This window comes from Diorhabda carinulata, chromosome 9 (genome assembly GCF_026250575.1).
Source record: "Diorhabda carinulata isolate Delta chromosome 9, icDioCari1.1, whole genome shotgun sequence".
Taxonomy (NCBI): domain Eukaryota; kingdom Metazoa; phylum Arthropoda; class Insecta; order Coleoptera; family Chrysomelidae; genus Diorhabda; species Diorhabda carinulata.
Window position 1 is genome coordinate 4,009,746 of NC_079468.1, and position 16,348 is coordinate 4,026,093.

At 34.8% G+C, this 16,348-nt stretch overlaps 1 protein-coding gene across 1 annotated transcript in view; it reads right to left on the bottom strand.

Moving 5' to 3' along the window:
• Window positions 1-1,481: 1,481 nt before the first annotated feature.
• Window positions 1,482-16,348, bottom strand: part of LOC130897878 (spondin-2) — a 374,292-nt gene continuing 359,425 nt past the window's right edge. Inside the window, exons 5-7 of the mRNA XM_057806820.1 lie at window positions 15,602-15,882; window positions 7,297-7,466; window positions 1,482-7,210 (exon numbers count right to left, since the gene is read on the bottom strand). Of these exons, the coding sequence (XP_057662803.1) occupies window positions 7,014-7,210; window positions 7,297-7,466; window positions 15,602-15,882 (648 nt within the window). The 3' untranslated portion in view covers window positions 1,482-7,013. The remainder of the gene's footprint in view (window positions 7,211-7,296; window positions 7,467-15,601; window positions 15,883-16,348) is intronic.

Here is a 16,348-nt window from a genome sequence, read left to right on the forward strand (position 1 = left end):
TTGATTTATGATTCGTATCATTGTCTCTTCAAGTTGAACTGGCCACGCACTTCTTTTATATCGATAAGGAAGGTTTTAATTGAGACTAGAAGCTCGTGGAAGCTTCTATTGTTCTCAACAAAAAGGGTAATTCCACGTGTTACTAAAAGTTGCCGTCACTGTTTAGTTCAGGGATGGGGAAACTACGTCATCTCCGGCCCGCAAAGCTTTGAAATCCGGCCCGCGACCATCAAACAAAAATCAAGTACAGCTTTCTTATTATCAGAAAATGAAGCTCGAGTTGGTGCGTCTGTCGTCGAACGCGCTACCAATTTGAAGCAACTATTTTTGAACACCAGCAAAATGGAATTTTATAAGTTTTTATCTAGGACACAGGCCCTTGCCCAGAAAATAATGGCTATGTTTGGTACAAGCTATTTGTGCGGACAAACGTTTTCAATAATGAAACTAAGAAAAAATTGTCTTCGTAATAGGCTTTCGGATGACCTCCTTTTTTCATTGTTAAAAATTTAAGCATCACAATTGGCACGGGCTTATGATGAAGTCATGCAGAAACAAAAACAGTTCCACATGTCACACATGTCCACAAAGACCAGCTTTTTACTTCGCGGCTAACTTGAGTTCAATTAATTGCAATTGAAAATGTTATTTTTTAATATTGCACAATAAATTAGTGTTTCAGAAAAATTAAAGTTATACTTTTATTTTAGTAAATAATGTAATGCTACTTGGCCAGCCATATATTTCGTTATGGTCTCAATATAGGGGACAGATTTTTTGCCGGTAGAGTGCGTCACCACCCACGAAAGCTTGAAAAAAAGTGTCATAACACACGGGGGCCTGGAGAACCTTATTCGACAAAAATAGAATCAAAGAATGCATGGGTCGCAATAACACACACAAAAGAAGGCTTTATTTGGCTTTTTTACCATTTTGAGAAAAATGGTCCATCTTTGAGATGATGTAGGTCACTCCCTATTGGTCGAAGAAGAAAAAGTTGAATATAAATTTGTAGGGAATTTAATGCTCTACAATTTTGTATGGAAACTGTTTTTTGATAGAACCACTCCTTTTCGAGATATTGTGAAAAAACCGATTTTTCGGCTACCAAAAGTTGTGCCGAGCCCAGATTTTTTATATTTTACTTTTAAAACCCATTAAAACGACATAAAAAAATAAAATCTTCTACCTCACCTTTTGTGAGGTAAAATCCTCTGTGAACTGGACTCTCAGGAATATAAACTAATGCAGTTACAACATCAAGAATTTTGTAGTTACGACGGTTTACCTCTCAGGTACAAAATAAATTATTTTGAAGGAGACCTCAGAATCGTTTGCATTTTTTTAAAATTCTTCATTTATCAATTGATTCTTCAACAATGTATAGAACTACTATACATTTAAACAGTGATGACGCACAGCGATGATGTGATGAGGAAAGGAAACTCGTTCAATATTGAGGAGAGGAAAAAATTTATCAATTATCTAAATATAACGTTTATTGATTTTGATGGTTACACAATATGAGCCTGACAATATTCAAAACTAAAAACCATTTATTAGTACAATTATACATTCATATACAACTTATTATTAATTATAAACTTAGCCTATGTTAAATTTCATTAAGTAAAGAGATATTTGGTTTAAGAATAGCTTAATGCTGTGAAATTGACAGGATGTCCCATATCATCCATGCATATATATCGATTTAAAGAGCGATAGGTTCGGGACAATCTGTGTAGGCATAAAAATTAATATAAATAGAACACTTTGTAACATTTTTTACTTAGAAATTTCCATTGACTTTTGCACTAACGACTAAGGTTTGTACCTACGTTATATATATATACAAAAAAGAATGTTTTTAATGGCAATTTTTACAAAGTTTTTGGTATAAAATGATAAATATTCAAAATTGAGAAATAGTTTGATGAAATAAAATCTGAATTGGAGTTTCTGTAGGACGAAAAGAAGAATTAAAGGAAGTTAGCTCAAAAAAAATTTAATTTTTGGAAATGAAATAAATGTAGTTCTAAAAATAGTGGAATCAAACTATTTCTCATCGAAAAATAAAAATGTCAAGGGTATATCATGTTTTTGTGAATATCAAAATGTTCTTATCAACAATTTAAAATAGAATTACAGGTTTATAATAAACAAAAATAACGGTTCTCGGTCATATATTAAAAAAAGCTTATAGCATATCAGCGGAAAAAATTTTTAACATCAGTGACATCAAAAGCTACCTGAATTTCTTTGTTTTGTATATCTACCGTTAGAGAACATAACTGAATAAAATTTATGACAAAATTGATCTAATTGAGAGAGATGGTATTCAAAAATATTTTATCTAGCAAGGAACACAAACAAAATACCCAGAGACTGAAAAAAATATAAGTTGATAGCCCTATATATATATACGAAAAAGGTTCCAGAAGTAGCAGGCTTGACCTAGAGATGGCAGTAATTGCTGTATTAGAAAGTACACAATCTATACGGACGCCACGCTGTTTGATATTTGTTTGGCGGCCATCAAAAGTGAACAATTTCAGTGAATTTCTAAGCATGGATTGTGTGATTCTATATTTTTATTTGAAAGACCAACCAATATAAAAGCTATAAAAACTTCTTTATTAACAGTGAAATATTGGGTGGCAGATATAAAAGACGCCTTACTACCAGCGATGACCAGCATCGCAGTGGTCGACCAAATGAGGTGACAATTCCGGAAATGTTGAAGAAAATCAACAAAGAGGTACTGGACTGGAAGTGCAAGAGCTAGCAGACATAGTAGGCATTTCAAAAAGTGCGGTATATTATCTGAAAATTTGGACATAATCGTAAAGGTGTTTCCATCGAGTGTTTGACAATTTTTCATAGAAATGAAGCCTATTTTTCGCATAACCATGGATGAAACGTGGGTTCATCAATTCACACCCGGAATAATAAGCAATCAAAACAATGGACTGAAAAAGGAGAACCAATTCAAAAGAGGACAAAGACCGTTCCATCTGCCGGCAAGGTTATGGTATCAGTTTTTTTGGGATGCGTTTGGGATAATTTTCATTGAGTTTCTTCAAAAAGGAAAAACTATTAACGGCGAATATTATGCAAACGTATTGCAACGTTTGAACGAAGAGATCAAGCAAAGATGGCCGCATGTGGCCAAGAAGAAAGTGTTTAATAGAGACAATGCACCAGATCACACATCCGTTATTGCAATGGTAAAATTAATGAATTGGGGATTGAATTGCTATTCGCCAGTTTTAGCCCCTTTAGATCATTTTCTTTTCCCAGCTCGGCGGTCAAAGACTCTCCAAGAATGAAGAGGTGATATCAGCAGTTAATAGCTATTTTGAGAAGCTTGACGATTCTTATTATGAAACGGTTATCGAACTTATTGAACATCGCAAGAAAAATTGTTGTTTTCTTCGTTGGGCTAGGTATTTCTGGGACCATCATCGTAAAAGGAACAGACCTAATGTATGAGAATTACAGAGACATAAATGAGGAAATGGAGAAAGAAGAAATTGCATATAGAAAGAAGAAACAAACGACATATGACATATACACTAAGGAGCTGAATAGAAAGTAAAATAGAACAGAAATAATAATTACATGTTACATTTATAGATTTAAAAGCTGCATCCGACTCACTACATAAGGAAATGATATGGGATAGTGTGAGAAAACTAGAAATCCGTGGAAAAATAATGAAGATAACAAGAAGCATATATGAAAACGTTAGAGGGAAGGTTCAAATAGACGAAAAAATATCGGAAAATCAAGAAGAAGAAGAAGACAATAATTGGTTACAGAAACCTAGAATTGGTGAAACTAGACGGACGAGTATATGCGACTATGCAGTAATGGTAGGAGATAGAAACAAGAAAATGGAAGAAAAAATAGAGGCCGAAGAAAATACCAAAAAAGGCGAAAGGATTGTAGTAAACTAAAAGAGGGAACATGGGGAAGATCTTATAATAAGAGGAGAAAAGCTAGATTTGGTGACCACATTTCAATACAGTGAAAAAACCCAATCAAATATACTATAGACTATTTGGGAGAAAAGAAAAAGGCAAAGACATATAAATAAAGATATACAGAGATGAAACAACAATGCAAATATAAAAAAGCACCAACAGGAACAAATTTTAAAACTAGTACGGACCCATAATGAGAAGAACACCACAAAGAAATGAGATAAGAAGGACAGGAAGATCCGGGAAAGCTTGGTTAAAACAAGTAGCCTAGGAAGGGGGATGGAAAAGAAAAAGAATACGACAGAAGAATGAAATAGCAAAGGATCGGAAAGAGCTTTAGAGAACATTAATTTTCCATACTGTTCCTCTATATTTGAAATTATTCAAATTCTTTACAACAATTTGAATTTCCAAAATTAATAACATTGATTTTTAAATTCAAGGTGATTCATATCATATATAACAACGAAAAAATAGTTTCAGAAAGATCGTAAGATGTTATTGTATATTCGAAAACGATAAAAAATGAGGTGGTTTATAAGTATTTCCATTCAATTCGTTTCGTTTTGATTATAATATGACATATCCTTGAAACTATACTATTTAGGCACCATTATGAAGCAAAAAGAGAAACTGTATATAAGTATACTGTATAAAAAAAGATGCAACTTAATACAGAGCTGGTAATAGGGTAACTTTTGCCATATCACGCAATGCAATATCTTATAATTGAATTTTGACTTTTTAGAAAGTTTGTAAAGTGATATATACATTGTTGTACGAATGATAAATGGTAGTAATGTTCATTTTCCAAAATATTATTTTGAATTATTCATTCTGAAAAAGCCGTTTGGATTACTTTGAAATCAATAATGTCGATAAAAAATCTTGTAAATTAAATATCCGAAACCGTTTATATCAATACACATTTAAGTTTGGACATGAATAACTTTGAGATGCTTAATTTAATCAAAAAAATGTTTTTTGTAAAACGGTAAGATTTCTACAAAAATCTATATTTCTCATTTCATCGCGCTTATTCGTTTAGAAATTTTAAAATAAGCAACTAAATGATGAGACTTACGAAAAAATGTAAGACACATGTTCTGTAAAGCAAAATTGTAAGTGATGATTGTCTGCACGATCAACAAATTATTGGATATGAGGATTCTAATAGACTGAGTAGAAAAAGTAGAAAACTATTAAGTGGAGGGTCTTCCCAGGACCGAAAATAATGACCATTCAACTTTTTATAAATGTGACACAAAATAATATGATGATAGGTCACAATCTTCAAAAAAATCGCACTTGGAGTATATGAAAAAGACTAAAATTAAGCTAAAGCAAAAAAGTTGCTTAGGAATTTGGAGGTCAAAGAAAAATATGTTTATACTTCAGAAGTTAACCACTAAAAAAAGTAGTGTATGACTTATAAGCAAAAAATGTCTGACTTTTACGTACTGCTTGGATATTTCGATAATGGATGAAAAGCAAATGACACGTGTAAAAAAGATAAGAAATCTCCAGATATCCAACGAACAGAATTGAATGAAAGTGGAAATTTGTAGTAGAAAATTTCGATCTTTTCAAATGAAATTTCTGTCAAAATTATGCCTTGAAAATGATGAACAAAGTAAAAAATAAGGCACCTAAACGTTTTTTGAAAATTCAAACATTCAAGTACCATACAATGAAAGTTTTGAGTGGATTTTCAAATTATCTGATGTCTAAAAAATCAAATTTCAGTACTTAATCAGTAGTAAAATATTGGGTAGCAGAGTTTAAACGAGGCCGTACGACCTGCGAAGACAAGCATCGCAGTGGTCGACCAAATGAGGTAACGACTACAGAATTGCTGAAGAAAATCCTCAAAGTGGTACCGGATGATCGTCGACTGAAAGTACATGAGCTAGACGATATAGTAAGCAATTCAAAAAGTGCCGTACTTCGTATATTAACTGAAAATTTTTACAGAGTCGTGAAGATGTTTCCATCGAGTGTTTGGCAATGTTTCACAGAAATGGAGCCCAATTTTTGCGCTGTTTCATAACCATGGATGGAACGTGAGTTCATCATTTTATACCCGAAACGAAGAAAACAATCAAAACAATGGGAGAACCGGATCAAAAGAAGGCAAAGACCGTTCCACCTACCAGCAAGGTTATGGTGTCTGTTTTTTTTGGGATTCGCTTGGGATAATTCTCATTCACTACCTTGAAAAAGGAAAAACTGTCAACTACGAGTATTGCGCGAACTTATTGCACGGTTTGAGCGAAGAAATCAAGTATTTGACTCAAAAGAAAGTGTTGTTTCATCGAGATAATGAAACATATGAAAGCAAAAAAGTGGTTCAAGAATTCGGAGGTCAGAGAAAAATACGTTTTTAATTTTAATGATGTGGTTAACGACTGAAAAAAGTAGTATATTACTTATGTATGTATGTATTGCAGGGATCTTTAGACAATGGATGAAAAGCAAGTGACCTGAGTAAAAACAAAGTAAAAACTCCAAATCAATAGGGTATGAGCCAACAAAATGATAAACAATGAACAGAATTGAATAAAAGTGGAATTTTGAAGTAGAAAGTGTCGGTCTTTTCAAATTTCTATTAAAATCATGCCTTGAAAGTGCTGAAAGTTAATTAAAAAATAAGGCACCTAAACGTCTTTCTCAAAATTTTCTATTCCCAACAAAAACATTCAAGTTACCATACAATAAAAGTTTTAAGTGGATTTCCAAATTATCTGATGCCTAAAAAACAAATTTCAGTACCCAACGTGAATAGGGTACCAAAAAAAATTGAATATACTTTATAGCAAAAAGTCGATTGTCTTTTCTTACAAATTAATTATTATCTTTTAAAAATACTTATAATATTGATGTGTATTCAAGTTTTCATCGTTTGTCGTGGCCACCCAACCCGCGCTTTTCTGAAGCTGTAGTCTCGAAAAGTCCGAAACAGGGCACCATCACAGAACAGTATTTATTCACACAGATATACACTCAACAGGTGAAAAAAGGTCTTAATTACCAATTGAAGTATTGTTTGTTGCATGATCTTGCAGATCCGCACCATTTCGTCTCCACCAACGGAGGACACAGTCGTCCTCCTCTTCTAGCGTGTTTAGTCACTTCTCGGCGACGTTGCATCTCTCCGATGCCGCAAGATTTGCTGCATGCGCTCCATGCCGACCAATCGGAAACCCGGCAATCACGTGGTGGACCTAAAGCAAGAAATAATAATGTTACTAATATCAATAAGAATGTTAATTAAACTTCTCTAATGTTTATACTACGTAAAAGCACTTACGGAATTTCTTCGGATAGCTTTTCTTAACTTTGTGGTATTTCTTGTGTTTCTTTTCTGAATGAGCCATATACGAATCGGCTATACTGTGCATTATGGCGTTTTTATTTCCTCGTGGTAAAACTGCAGGAATTGACGCAGATGATGGAGTTGCGACGTCGTCTCCTTGATTTCTGAAATAAACGAAAAGTGAAAATGTAGGTGTTGAAGTGTTTAGCTAGAAGTTATTATCGAAAAACTGTAAAAATTTTTGGCAAATAGCCAAGAGCTGAAAGTGTTTATTGTTAAATGGAATGGTTTATTCTATTCCATCTAAGAATTTCTAAACGGTTTTGATGATATCAAAATAAGTATTGCAGGAATATCTTAAACATTCGGAAACTATGGAATGAAAAAGAAGAATAAGAATGAATGGGCCGAAAGAACATTGGAATTTATCATAAAGCGGAAGGAACCAAAGACATATCTTCGAAGAAAAGGTATTTTGACAGGAAAACATTTTGTATTTGAATAATATAATACGATGTCTGATATTTAAATAATGAAACTGATGTTGTAAAATTATCTATTATACGAGGTTGTATTGATATCAAGTTAGCCTAGACCAGTTCCATGCATAAACAAAATATTGCGTTACCATAGCAACGAACAATAACTTGATAGAAGTGTCAGTTGAAAGTTTGACGTCAAAAAAGTAAACCAGAGTTACGTACTAAATTAAAAGAAAAAATATGTCCACCGTAATTGTGAAAATCGAAAAATTGGTGTATCGAGCCATCATTAAGTACCTATATTTAAAAAGGGTTAAGAGGTAAGCAGATTTACGAAGATATGATTAAGACCCTTGATGATCAATGTCCTTCGTATGCGATGGTGAAAAATTGGACTGCAAGCTTCAAAAGAGGTAAATTTTCCATTGAAGTTGATGACCGATTGGGGAGGCCAGTTTCTGTGTCAGTTCCCGAAAATATCGATGCAGTTCATAACATGATTTTATCAATTTTATCACACCGAATAAAACCGATATTTGAAGCACTGAATATTTCATACGAACGCGTTCATCATATAGTTCAGAGAAAAATTGCAGCAAAATGGATCCCCAATTGTTTGAATGTTGACCAAAAGCGTGCAAGGGTAGAAGCATCAAATTCGATCTGTGCTCGATTTGAAAACGATGTAGACTTCTTAAACCTAATTGTTACTATGGATGAGACTTGGGTACATTTCTAAGATCCAGAAGCAAAGCAACAATTGATGGAATGGCGACACTCTGGTTCCTCAAGACCTAAGAAGTTTCGTGTCCAAAAATCTGCTGGAAAGGTTCCTGCTTCAGTTTTTTGGGATTACTATGGAGTAATCATGATTGATTTTTTTGAAAAGGTTAGAACAATAACTGGAGATTACTATTCGTTATCACTAACCATTCTACGGAAAAAAATTATAGAGAAAAGACGCGGAAAGCTATCCAAAGGTGTTTTGTTTTCGCAGGACAACGCCCCTGCACACAAATCTTATGCTGCCATGCAAAAAATTCGTGATTTAGGGTTTGAATTACTAGAACACCCCCCTTATCCACCAGATTTGGCTCTCTCCGACTATCATCTCTTTCCTCAACTGAAAAAAAAGTTTAAAAGGTCGTAAATTTTCTTCCAACGAGGAGGTATTAAAAGCTATGGAGGTCTGGTTCGCAGAGCAAAAAGAAACCTTTTTTAGAGACGTTGCAGGTTCGTTGTAATAAATGTATCCAATTAAGAGGAGAATATGTTGAGTAATAAAATATTTTGACAAGGAAATTTTGTTTAACTCTATAGTAGGCTGAGAATTTTTCAATATATCTTCGTATCTATCATACTTTCTTTCAACGTTATCTCTTTTCGCACTAATACAGGACTCCAGCAATTTTGCAGGAGTGCAGGTGTTGTAGCAACTTTGGAAGTGTACTACTTGCTCTTGTGAAAGGTTTTTCGGAATTATCTTTGTACAGAGGTTTCGTAAGACGATTTTTTTAAGCTCGCGCTCGATGAGGACTAGTACCATCTGAATATGGTCTCTGAATCCGATTCTAGGTTCTACTTTTTTAATAAGTTGGCATAAGTCAAGATAGTTCAGTCTTCTTTTTTACTGTATATATTAAACAGGACATTGAGGTCTTCAATAAGATGAGCTGGAGCAGTAATTTGATCTTAGCCGGAATTTTTACCGTTTTTCATCACTAATCCTGGATGTCTTTGGCTAGAGCCTCCAGCAGCATCCTCCTCATATTCACGTTCGTTTTACGCAATTTTTGATTTTGGCAAAGAAAAAAGAGTCGCTCTGGCGAATAGGAGGGATGTTCGTCGATTGGAATATTTCTGGAAGCATCCAAGCGATATCAGGGCGCAACAGCGCTATCTTGATCCCTTTTTCAAATTCTATCAAATACTTCCTCTTAGAATCCTTGTTTGATGGTGAAACTAGCTCCTTATGGACGATCCTGTGGCTGTCCAATAAGCAGATTATCATTGTTTCGCACTTCAATGGAGGCTGGGGGCAAGCGCTTGCGACATATTTACACCTGACGCTTGTGAATTGTCGCTTTCAAGATGCAATGTGAACATCCACTTCTTCTCTTCCAAACTTTTTTTATTTTTATATATTATATAAAAAGATGTTGAGCTGATTGCAATAGATAACATAATTCCAACGTACACGTCCGATATATTGGTACTAGCACACTCACAAGCGTTTGTGAAGACTTGATGCTTGTAGGTATTTGATCAAGTCGTGTAAACGTAGTATTTACCGACGATTTTGATGGATGGAGTTTGTATGACGCCCCTGTACGCTTTCACGAGTTTCTTGAACATTTTATGCGTATTGTGCACAGTCCATAGAATCTTCACACTAACAAACAGTTTTTTTATTCCAAAGTTACCACTAGCGCAGCAGAGAACCAGTCTAACTATTCGATTTTCAAACAAAAAAAAATTAAATTAATATCAGCTGCTTTTTTCTTATTCAAGAAGTTGATGAATTTGATAAACTCATCCACTCTCTATCTGTTTCATGCACACTCTTGTCGTTAAGCTCCTTTTTATTCGAATAAAAGGAAAATGAATGAGAAAAACTCTTGTTGAATGCAATGATATCTTCCGAACGTTATAGTGCCACATTTTTACGTAATAAAGGCATCGTCGTAAAATGGTTCGGAACAGCTAAAGGGGATGGGGTAGAAAAGTCGAGAAAATAAAAATAATTCATTTAGTACCACGATAAAATCTTTATAGTTAAATTATCCATAACAATAGGAATTCATCACTGATTTAATTCTAGAAGATTTATGATAGGACATCATCAATTCTGTCGTATATTTCTGTGACTTTTATAGCACAATTAAAACTGTTTATTATCGTCTTCTTTATCTTTGCATGTATCTTCATTCCTAGGTACATTTATTGATCAAACTTACCGTCTCAAAGCCATTTAATGTTACGAGTTCAGTAAATATTGTTTGTATGTCCTTGTGATTTTTACAGAAATGTAGCAAGTTGGAGAGATCATCATTGGTTTCATCAATATTCACTTTAGGGCAATGATAGCTTAAAATACATCTGCGAATTTATTTAATGTGGTGCTCCGCATTCCCAAAAAAGGATGAAATCCATTGCGACCAACCCAAAACAAAAGTACAATGAATTCGAAGCATTGCTAAAAACGCTGTTCCATTTCCAGTTCAAATGATGTTCGTTTTGGAACGCATTTCATGATCATGTACAAAAATCAGCACGAACTTCGATGAAATAACTGAAACTTGCACCTACCTAGTAATAGATATGTAGGAGGAGGTCCGCGTTCCCAAAAAAGGATGAAATCCATTGCGACCCATCCAAAACAACAGTATAATGAATTCGAAGCATTGCTAAAAACGCTGTTCCATTTCCAGTTCAAATGATGTTCGTTTTGGAACGCATTTCATGATCACGTACAAAAATCAGCACGAACTTCGATGAAATAACTGAAACTTGCACCTACCTACTAATAGATATGTAGGAGGTGGTCCGCGTTCCCAAAAAAGGATGAAATCCATTGCGACCCACCCAAAACAAAAGTACAATGAATTCGAAGCATCGCTAAAAACGCTGTTCCATTTCCAGTTCAAATGATGTTCGTTTTGGAACGCATTTCATGATCACGTACAAAAATCAGCACGAACTTCGATGAAATAACTGAAACTTGCACCTACCTAGTAATAGATATGTAGGAGGAGGTCCGCGTTCCCAAAAAAGGATGAAATCCATTGCGACCCATCCAAAACAACAGTATAATGAATTCGAAGCATTGCTAAAAACGCTGTTCCATTTCCAGTTCAAATGATGTTCGTTTTGGAACGCATTTCATGATCACGTACAAAAATCAGCACGAACTTCGATGAAATAACTGAAACTTGCACCTACCTAGTAATAGATATGTAGGAGGAGGTCCGCGTTCCCAAAAAAGGATGAAATCCATTGCGACCCATCCAAAACAACAGTATAATGAATTCGAAGCATTGCTAAAAACGCTGTTCCATTTCCAGTTCAAATGATGTTCGTTTTGGAACGCATTTCATGATCACGTACAAAAATCAGCACGAACTTCGATGAAATAACTGAAACTTGCACCTACCTAGTAATAGATATGTAGGAGGAGGTCCGCGTTCCCAAAAAAGGATGAAATCCATTGCGACCCATCCAAAACAACAGTATAATGAATTCGAAGCATTGCTAAAAACGCTGTTCCATTTCCAGTTCAAATGATGTTCGTTTTGGAACGCATTTCATGATCACGTACAAAAATCAGCACGAACTTCGATGAAATAACTGAAACTTGCACCTACCTAGTAATAGATATGTAGGAGGAGGTCCGCGTTCCCAAAAAAGGATGAAATCCATTGCGACCCATCCAAAACAACAGTATAATGAATTCGAAGCATTGCTAAAAACGCTGTTCCATTTCCAGTTCAAATGATGTTCGTTTTGGAACGCATTTCATGATCACGTACAAAAATCAGCACGAACTTCGATGAAATAACTGAAACTTGCACCTACCTAGTAATAGATATGTAGGAGGAGGTCCGCGTTCCCAAAAAAGGATGAAATCCATTGCGACCCATCCAAAACAACAGTATAATGAATTCGAAGCATTGCTAAAAACGCTGTTCCATTTCCAGTTCAAATGATGTTCGTTTTGGAACGCATTTCATGATCACGTACAAAAATCAGCACGAACTTCGATGAAATAACTGAAACTTGCACCTACCTACTAATAGATATGTAGGAGGTGGTCCGCGTTCCCAAAAAAGGATGAAATCCATTGCGACCCACCCAAAACAAAAGTACAATGAATTCGAAGCATCGCTAAAAACGCTGTTCCATTTCCAGTTCAAATGATGTTCGTTTTGGAACGCATTTCATGATCACGTACAAAAATCAGCACGAACTTCGATGAAATAACTGAAACTTGCACCTACCTACTAATAGATATGTAGGAGGTGGTCCGCGTTCCCAAAAAAGGATGAAATCCATTGCGACCCACCCAAAACAAAAGTACAATGAATTCGAAGCATCGCTAAAAACGCTGTTCCATTTCCAGTTCAAATGATGTTCGTTTTGGAACGCATTTCATGATCACGTACAAAAATCAGCACGAACTTCGATGAAATAACTGAAACTTGCACCTACCTAGTAATAGATATGTAGGAGGTGGTCCGCGTTCCCAAAAAAGGATGAAATCCATTGCGACCCACCCAAAACAAAAGTACAATGAATTCGAAGCATCGCTAAAAACGCTGTTCCATTTCCAGTTCAAATGATGTTCGTTTTGGAACGCATTTCATGATCACGTACAAAAATCAGCACGAACTTCGATGAAATAACTGAAACTTGCACCTACCTACTAATAGATATGTAGGAGGTGGTCCGCGTTCCCAAAAAAGGATGAAATCCATTGCGACCCACCCAAAACAAAAGTACAATGAATTCGAAGCATCGCTAAAAACGCTGTTCCATTTCCAGTTCAAATGATGTTCGTTTTGGAACGCATTTCATGATCACGTACAAAAATCAGCACGAACTTCGATGAAATAACTGAAACTTGCACCTACCTACTAATAGATATGTAGGAGGTGGTCCGCGTTCCCAAAAAAGGATGAAATCCATTGCGACCCACCCAAAACAAAAGTACAATGAATTCGAAGCATCGCTAAAAACGCTGTTCCATTTCCAGTTCAAATGATGTTCGTTTTGGAACGCATTTCATGATCACGTACAAAAATCAGCACGAACTTCGATGAAATAACTGAAACTTGCACCTACCTAGTAATAGATATGTAGGAGGAGGTCCGCGTTCCCAAAAAAGGATGAAATCCATTGCGACCCACCCAAAACAACAGTATAATGAATTCGAAGCATTGCTAAAAACGCTGTTCCATTTCCAGTTCAAATGATGTTCGTTTTGGAACGCATTTTATGATAACATGCAAAAATCAGCACGAACTTCCATCAAATAACTGAAACTTGCACCCCTACCTCCTAATAGATATGTAGGAGGTGGTCCGCGATCCCAAAAAGGGATGAAATCCATTGTGTCCCACCAAAAACAGCAGTACAATAAAATCGAAACATTGCTAAAAACGCTGTTCCATCTCCATTTCAAATAACGAATCAGTTCGAAACTCGATCAAATAACTGAAACTTTCTCCTACTTTTAATAGATACTTAGGAGGTTTTGGAAGTCATTGGAAGAGTACATAACTAGTAAACTTTTTTTTTTTGGAAAGCAAGTCAAGTTAGCCTTATTCTATTTTAAAATTTGGCAGTTTTTATAGCGAATTTCATAGTGTGGGATGCCGTCTCAATTTAAGAAAGATTCATGGTTATCCCCGATGCTATATTCAGGTCTTCAAGCATGTTGAAAGTTCTTTGGGAATTTGAAATCGCAGGTGCCTTGATTCTACTTTCGCAGTTCAGCTTCTTATAAGTACTATTCCAATATTGCGAGGAGAATAAGCAATCGTATTTTATAGTGATCCAATAATCGTTGAATCTGGCTGTTTAATTTGATCGAAAACCTCTTTGTAGTTGACGAATGTAAGACATGGAGCTTTGTACGATTAGAGCTCGTACTGTGGAAATAGTCTTCTAACTACTGGTTCTTCTATAGGTTGATATAGTCTAACTAGTTTTTGAGTTTCTACAATGGTATTGGTGAGGACTTCATGCAGAACACTTAACGAATTGATCACTTTTTTGAACTGCGTTATGACATGCTTTAGATTGACTTCTCTATTCATGGTATTTAATAAACAAGAATTAAAGGATTAACCAAGACGATTGTATTCAAGCTTTCAATTGCTCAATTATTATTATTCATTGGAGTCTCCATTTTGTCTGTCGCCATATGGTTATGCTGCTCTGCTCTGCTCCTTCTATCTTTTCGTATTCTTCATGTCTTTTGTTGTAGTATCAATTACAACCTTTTTGTTCAATTCATTACTATCTGTTTTTAGAAAATTTTCTTTTTCCTTCAATCAGATCTTCCGTTTTCTGTTCGCAAAACTCTTCGGTCTTCAAATTTTCCATAGAAATGGCGTTACGAAGAATGAAATATGTAAAGGTAGTGAAGTCGATGTGTCCCTGTCTATTTTGGTCTACCTTCCATCGTTTATCTGCAAAAGTGATTATGATGATATTTTTCTATCAGCAGGGGATGTCCTCACTTGGAAAAATTTTGCACAGCGTGGGAAAATATGAGATAGCGACCATGGCGCTGGGCGTACGCCCCCGCATAGTAACAGAGGGTATATATTATAGAGGGGACGTACTGAACATATCATACAGGGCGCATCTAAAAGGCAATATTTTCCGGTTTTCATGATTGGGAGTTGTCGAGCGGAATATACAGCACATACTTTACATACAACGGCTACTAGCTCAAATAGTTTGATATCGATGTATAGCAATACCCAAATCAAGAATTTACCCCAATCTTAATCATGATATCGAAATATTTCACTATAAATTTATCAAAAATCTAAAATATGTTTGATAAGAAGTGCTTTCGTTATAAGCACATTATGTAAAACCCAAAAATGCAAATTTAATAACTATGTATATGTTATTATTAATGCTTCTAAATGTCTTTCCTGTTTTAGAATCAATTTTTATGTTTCTTTCGAAAATTATTAAAAAAAAAACTTATTTTAAAACAGAACAAATCTAAAATTAACACTATTTAGAAACATAAACGTATCAAAAGGTCCAAGAAATAAGAAATTTATGTTATTATTTACATCGTGTTTGACATTCTGTCTTCCACAGCGTAAAAATCATTTTTCAGTGGCGTAGTCGAATATGGAGTCGATAAAGTGAATTGTTTGAAAATTCTTGGTCTCGGTTTTAGCTTCGGATGTAATTCTTGTTCTTCTCTTTCTTCTTCGATTGCTGTTTGAATATCGTTATTGCCATTAAAAACGTTTATAGAATTGTGAGGTAAATGTTCCATTTTCAAAACTTCGTATTGGTTTTCGTCTTCTTCGTGATGAAATACTTCGCTCAACTCGTATTCTTTCACCTGAAACAAACGTACATAATGTAATTTAATGGTATCTAATTATTTAAATGTTTCCTTAGAATCTGAGTCGAATTTTAGGTAATATTAAGGATCGTCAACGTCACAAAAGGACATTAATAACGAATTTAGAGGTAAAAGGAATTTCGTATTTTAAAAAATATACGATTGCAATAAACAATGAACTACAGACGATAATGTTGATAATATTGATAGTATAACTAGTAAAAAGCAAATGACAAAGATGAAGAATAATTTTGAATGTACATTGACAGGAAAATGACCGATATGTCACTAAAAGATTATTTTGAGTATTAAAAGATACAAAATCCAGAAAAAATCTTGAATATCGTTGTTTATGGAAACATGGAGAAAAATTTTAGACAACGGAAGATAGACTTTAAGAACAGCGATTGATGCTGATTGATGATTGATGATGATATATCAAAGGAAGGTAAAATAAAAGTAT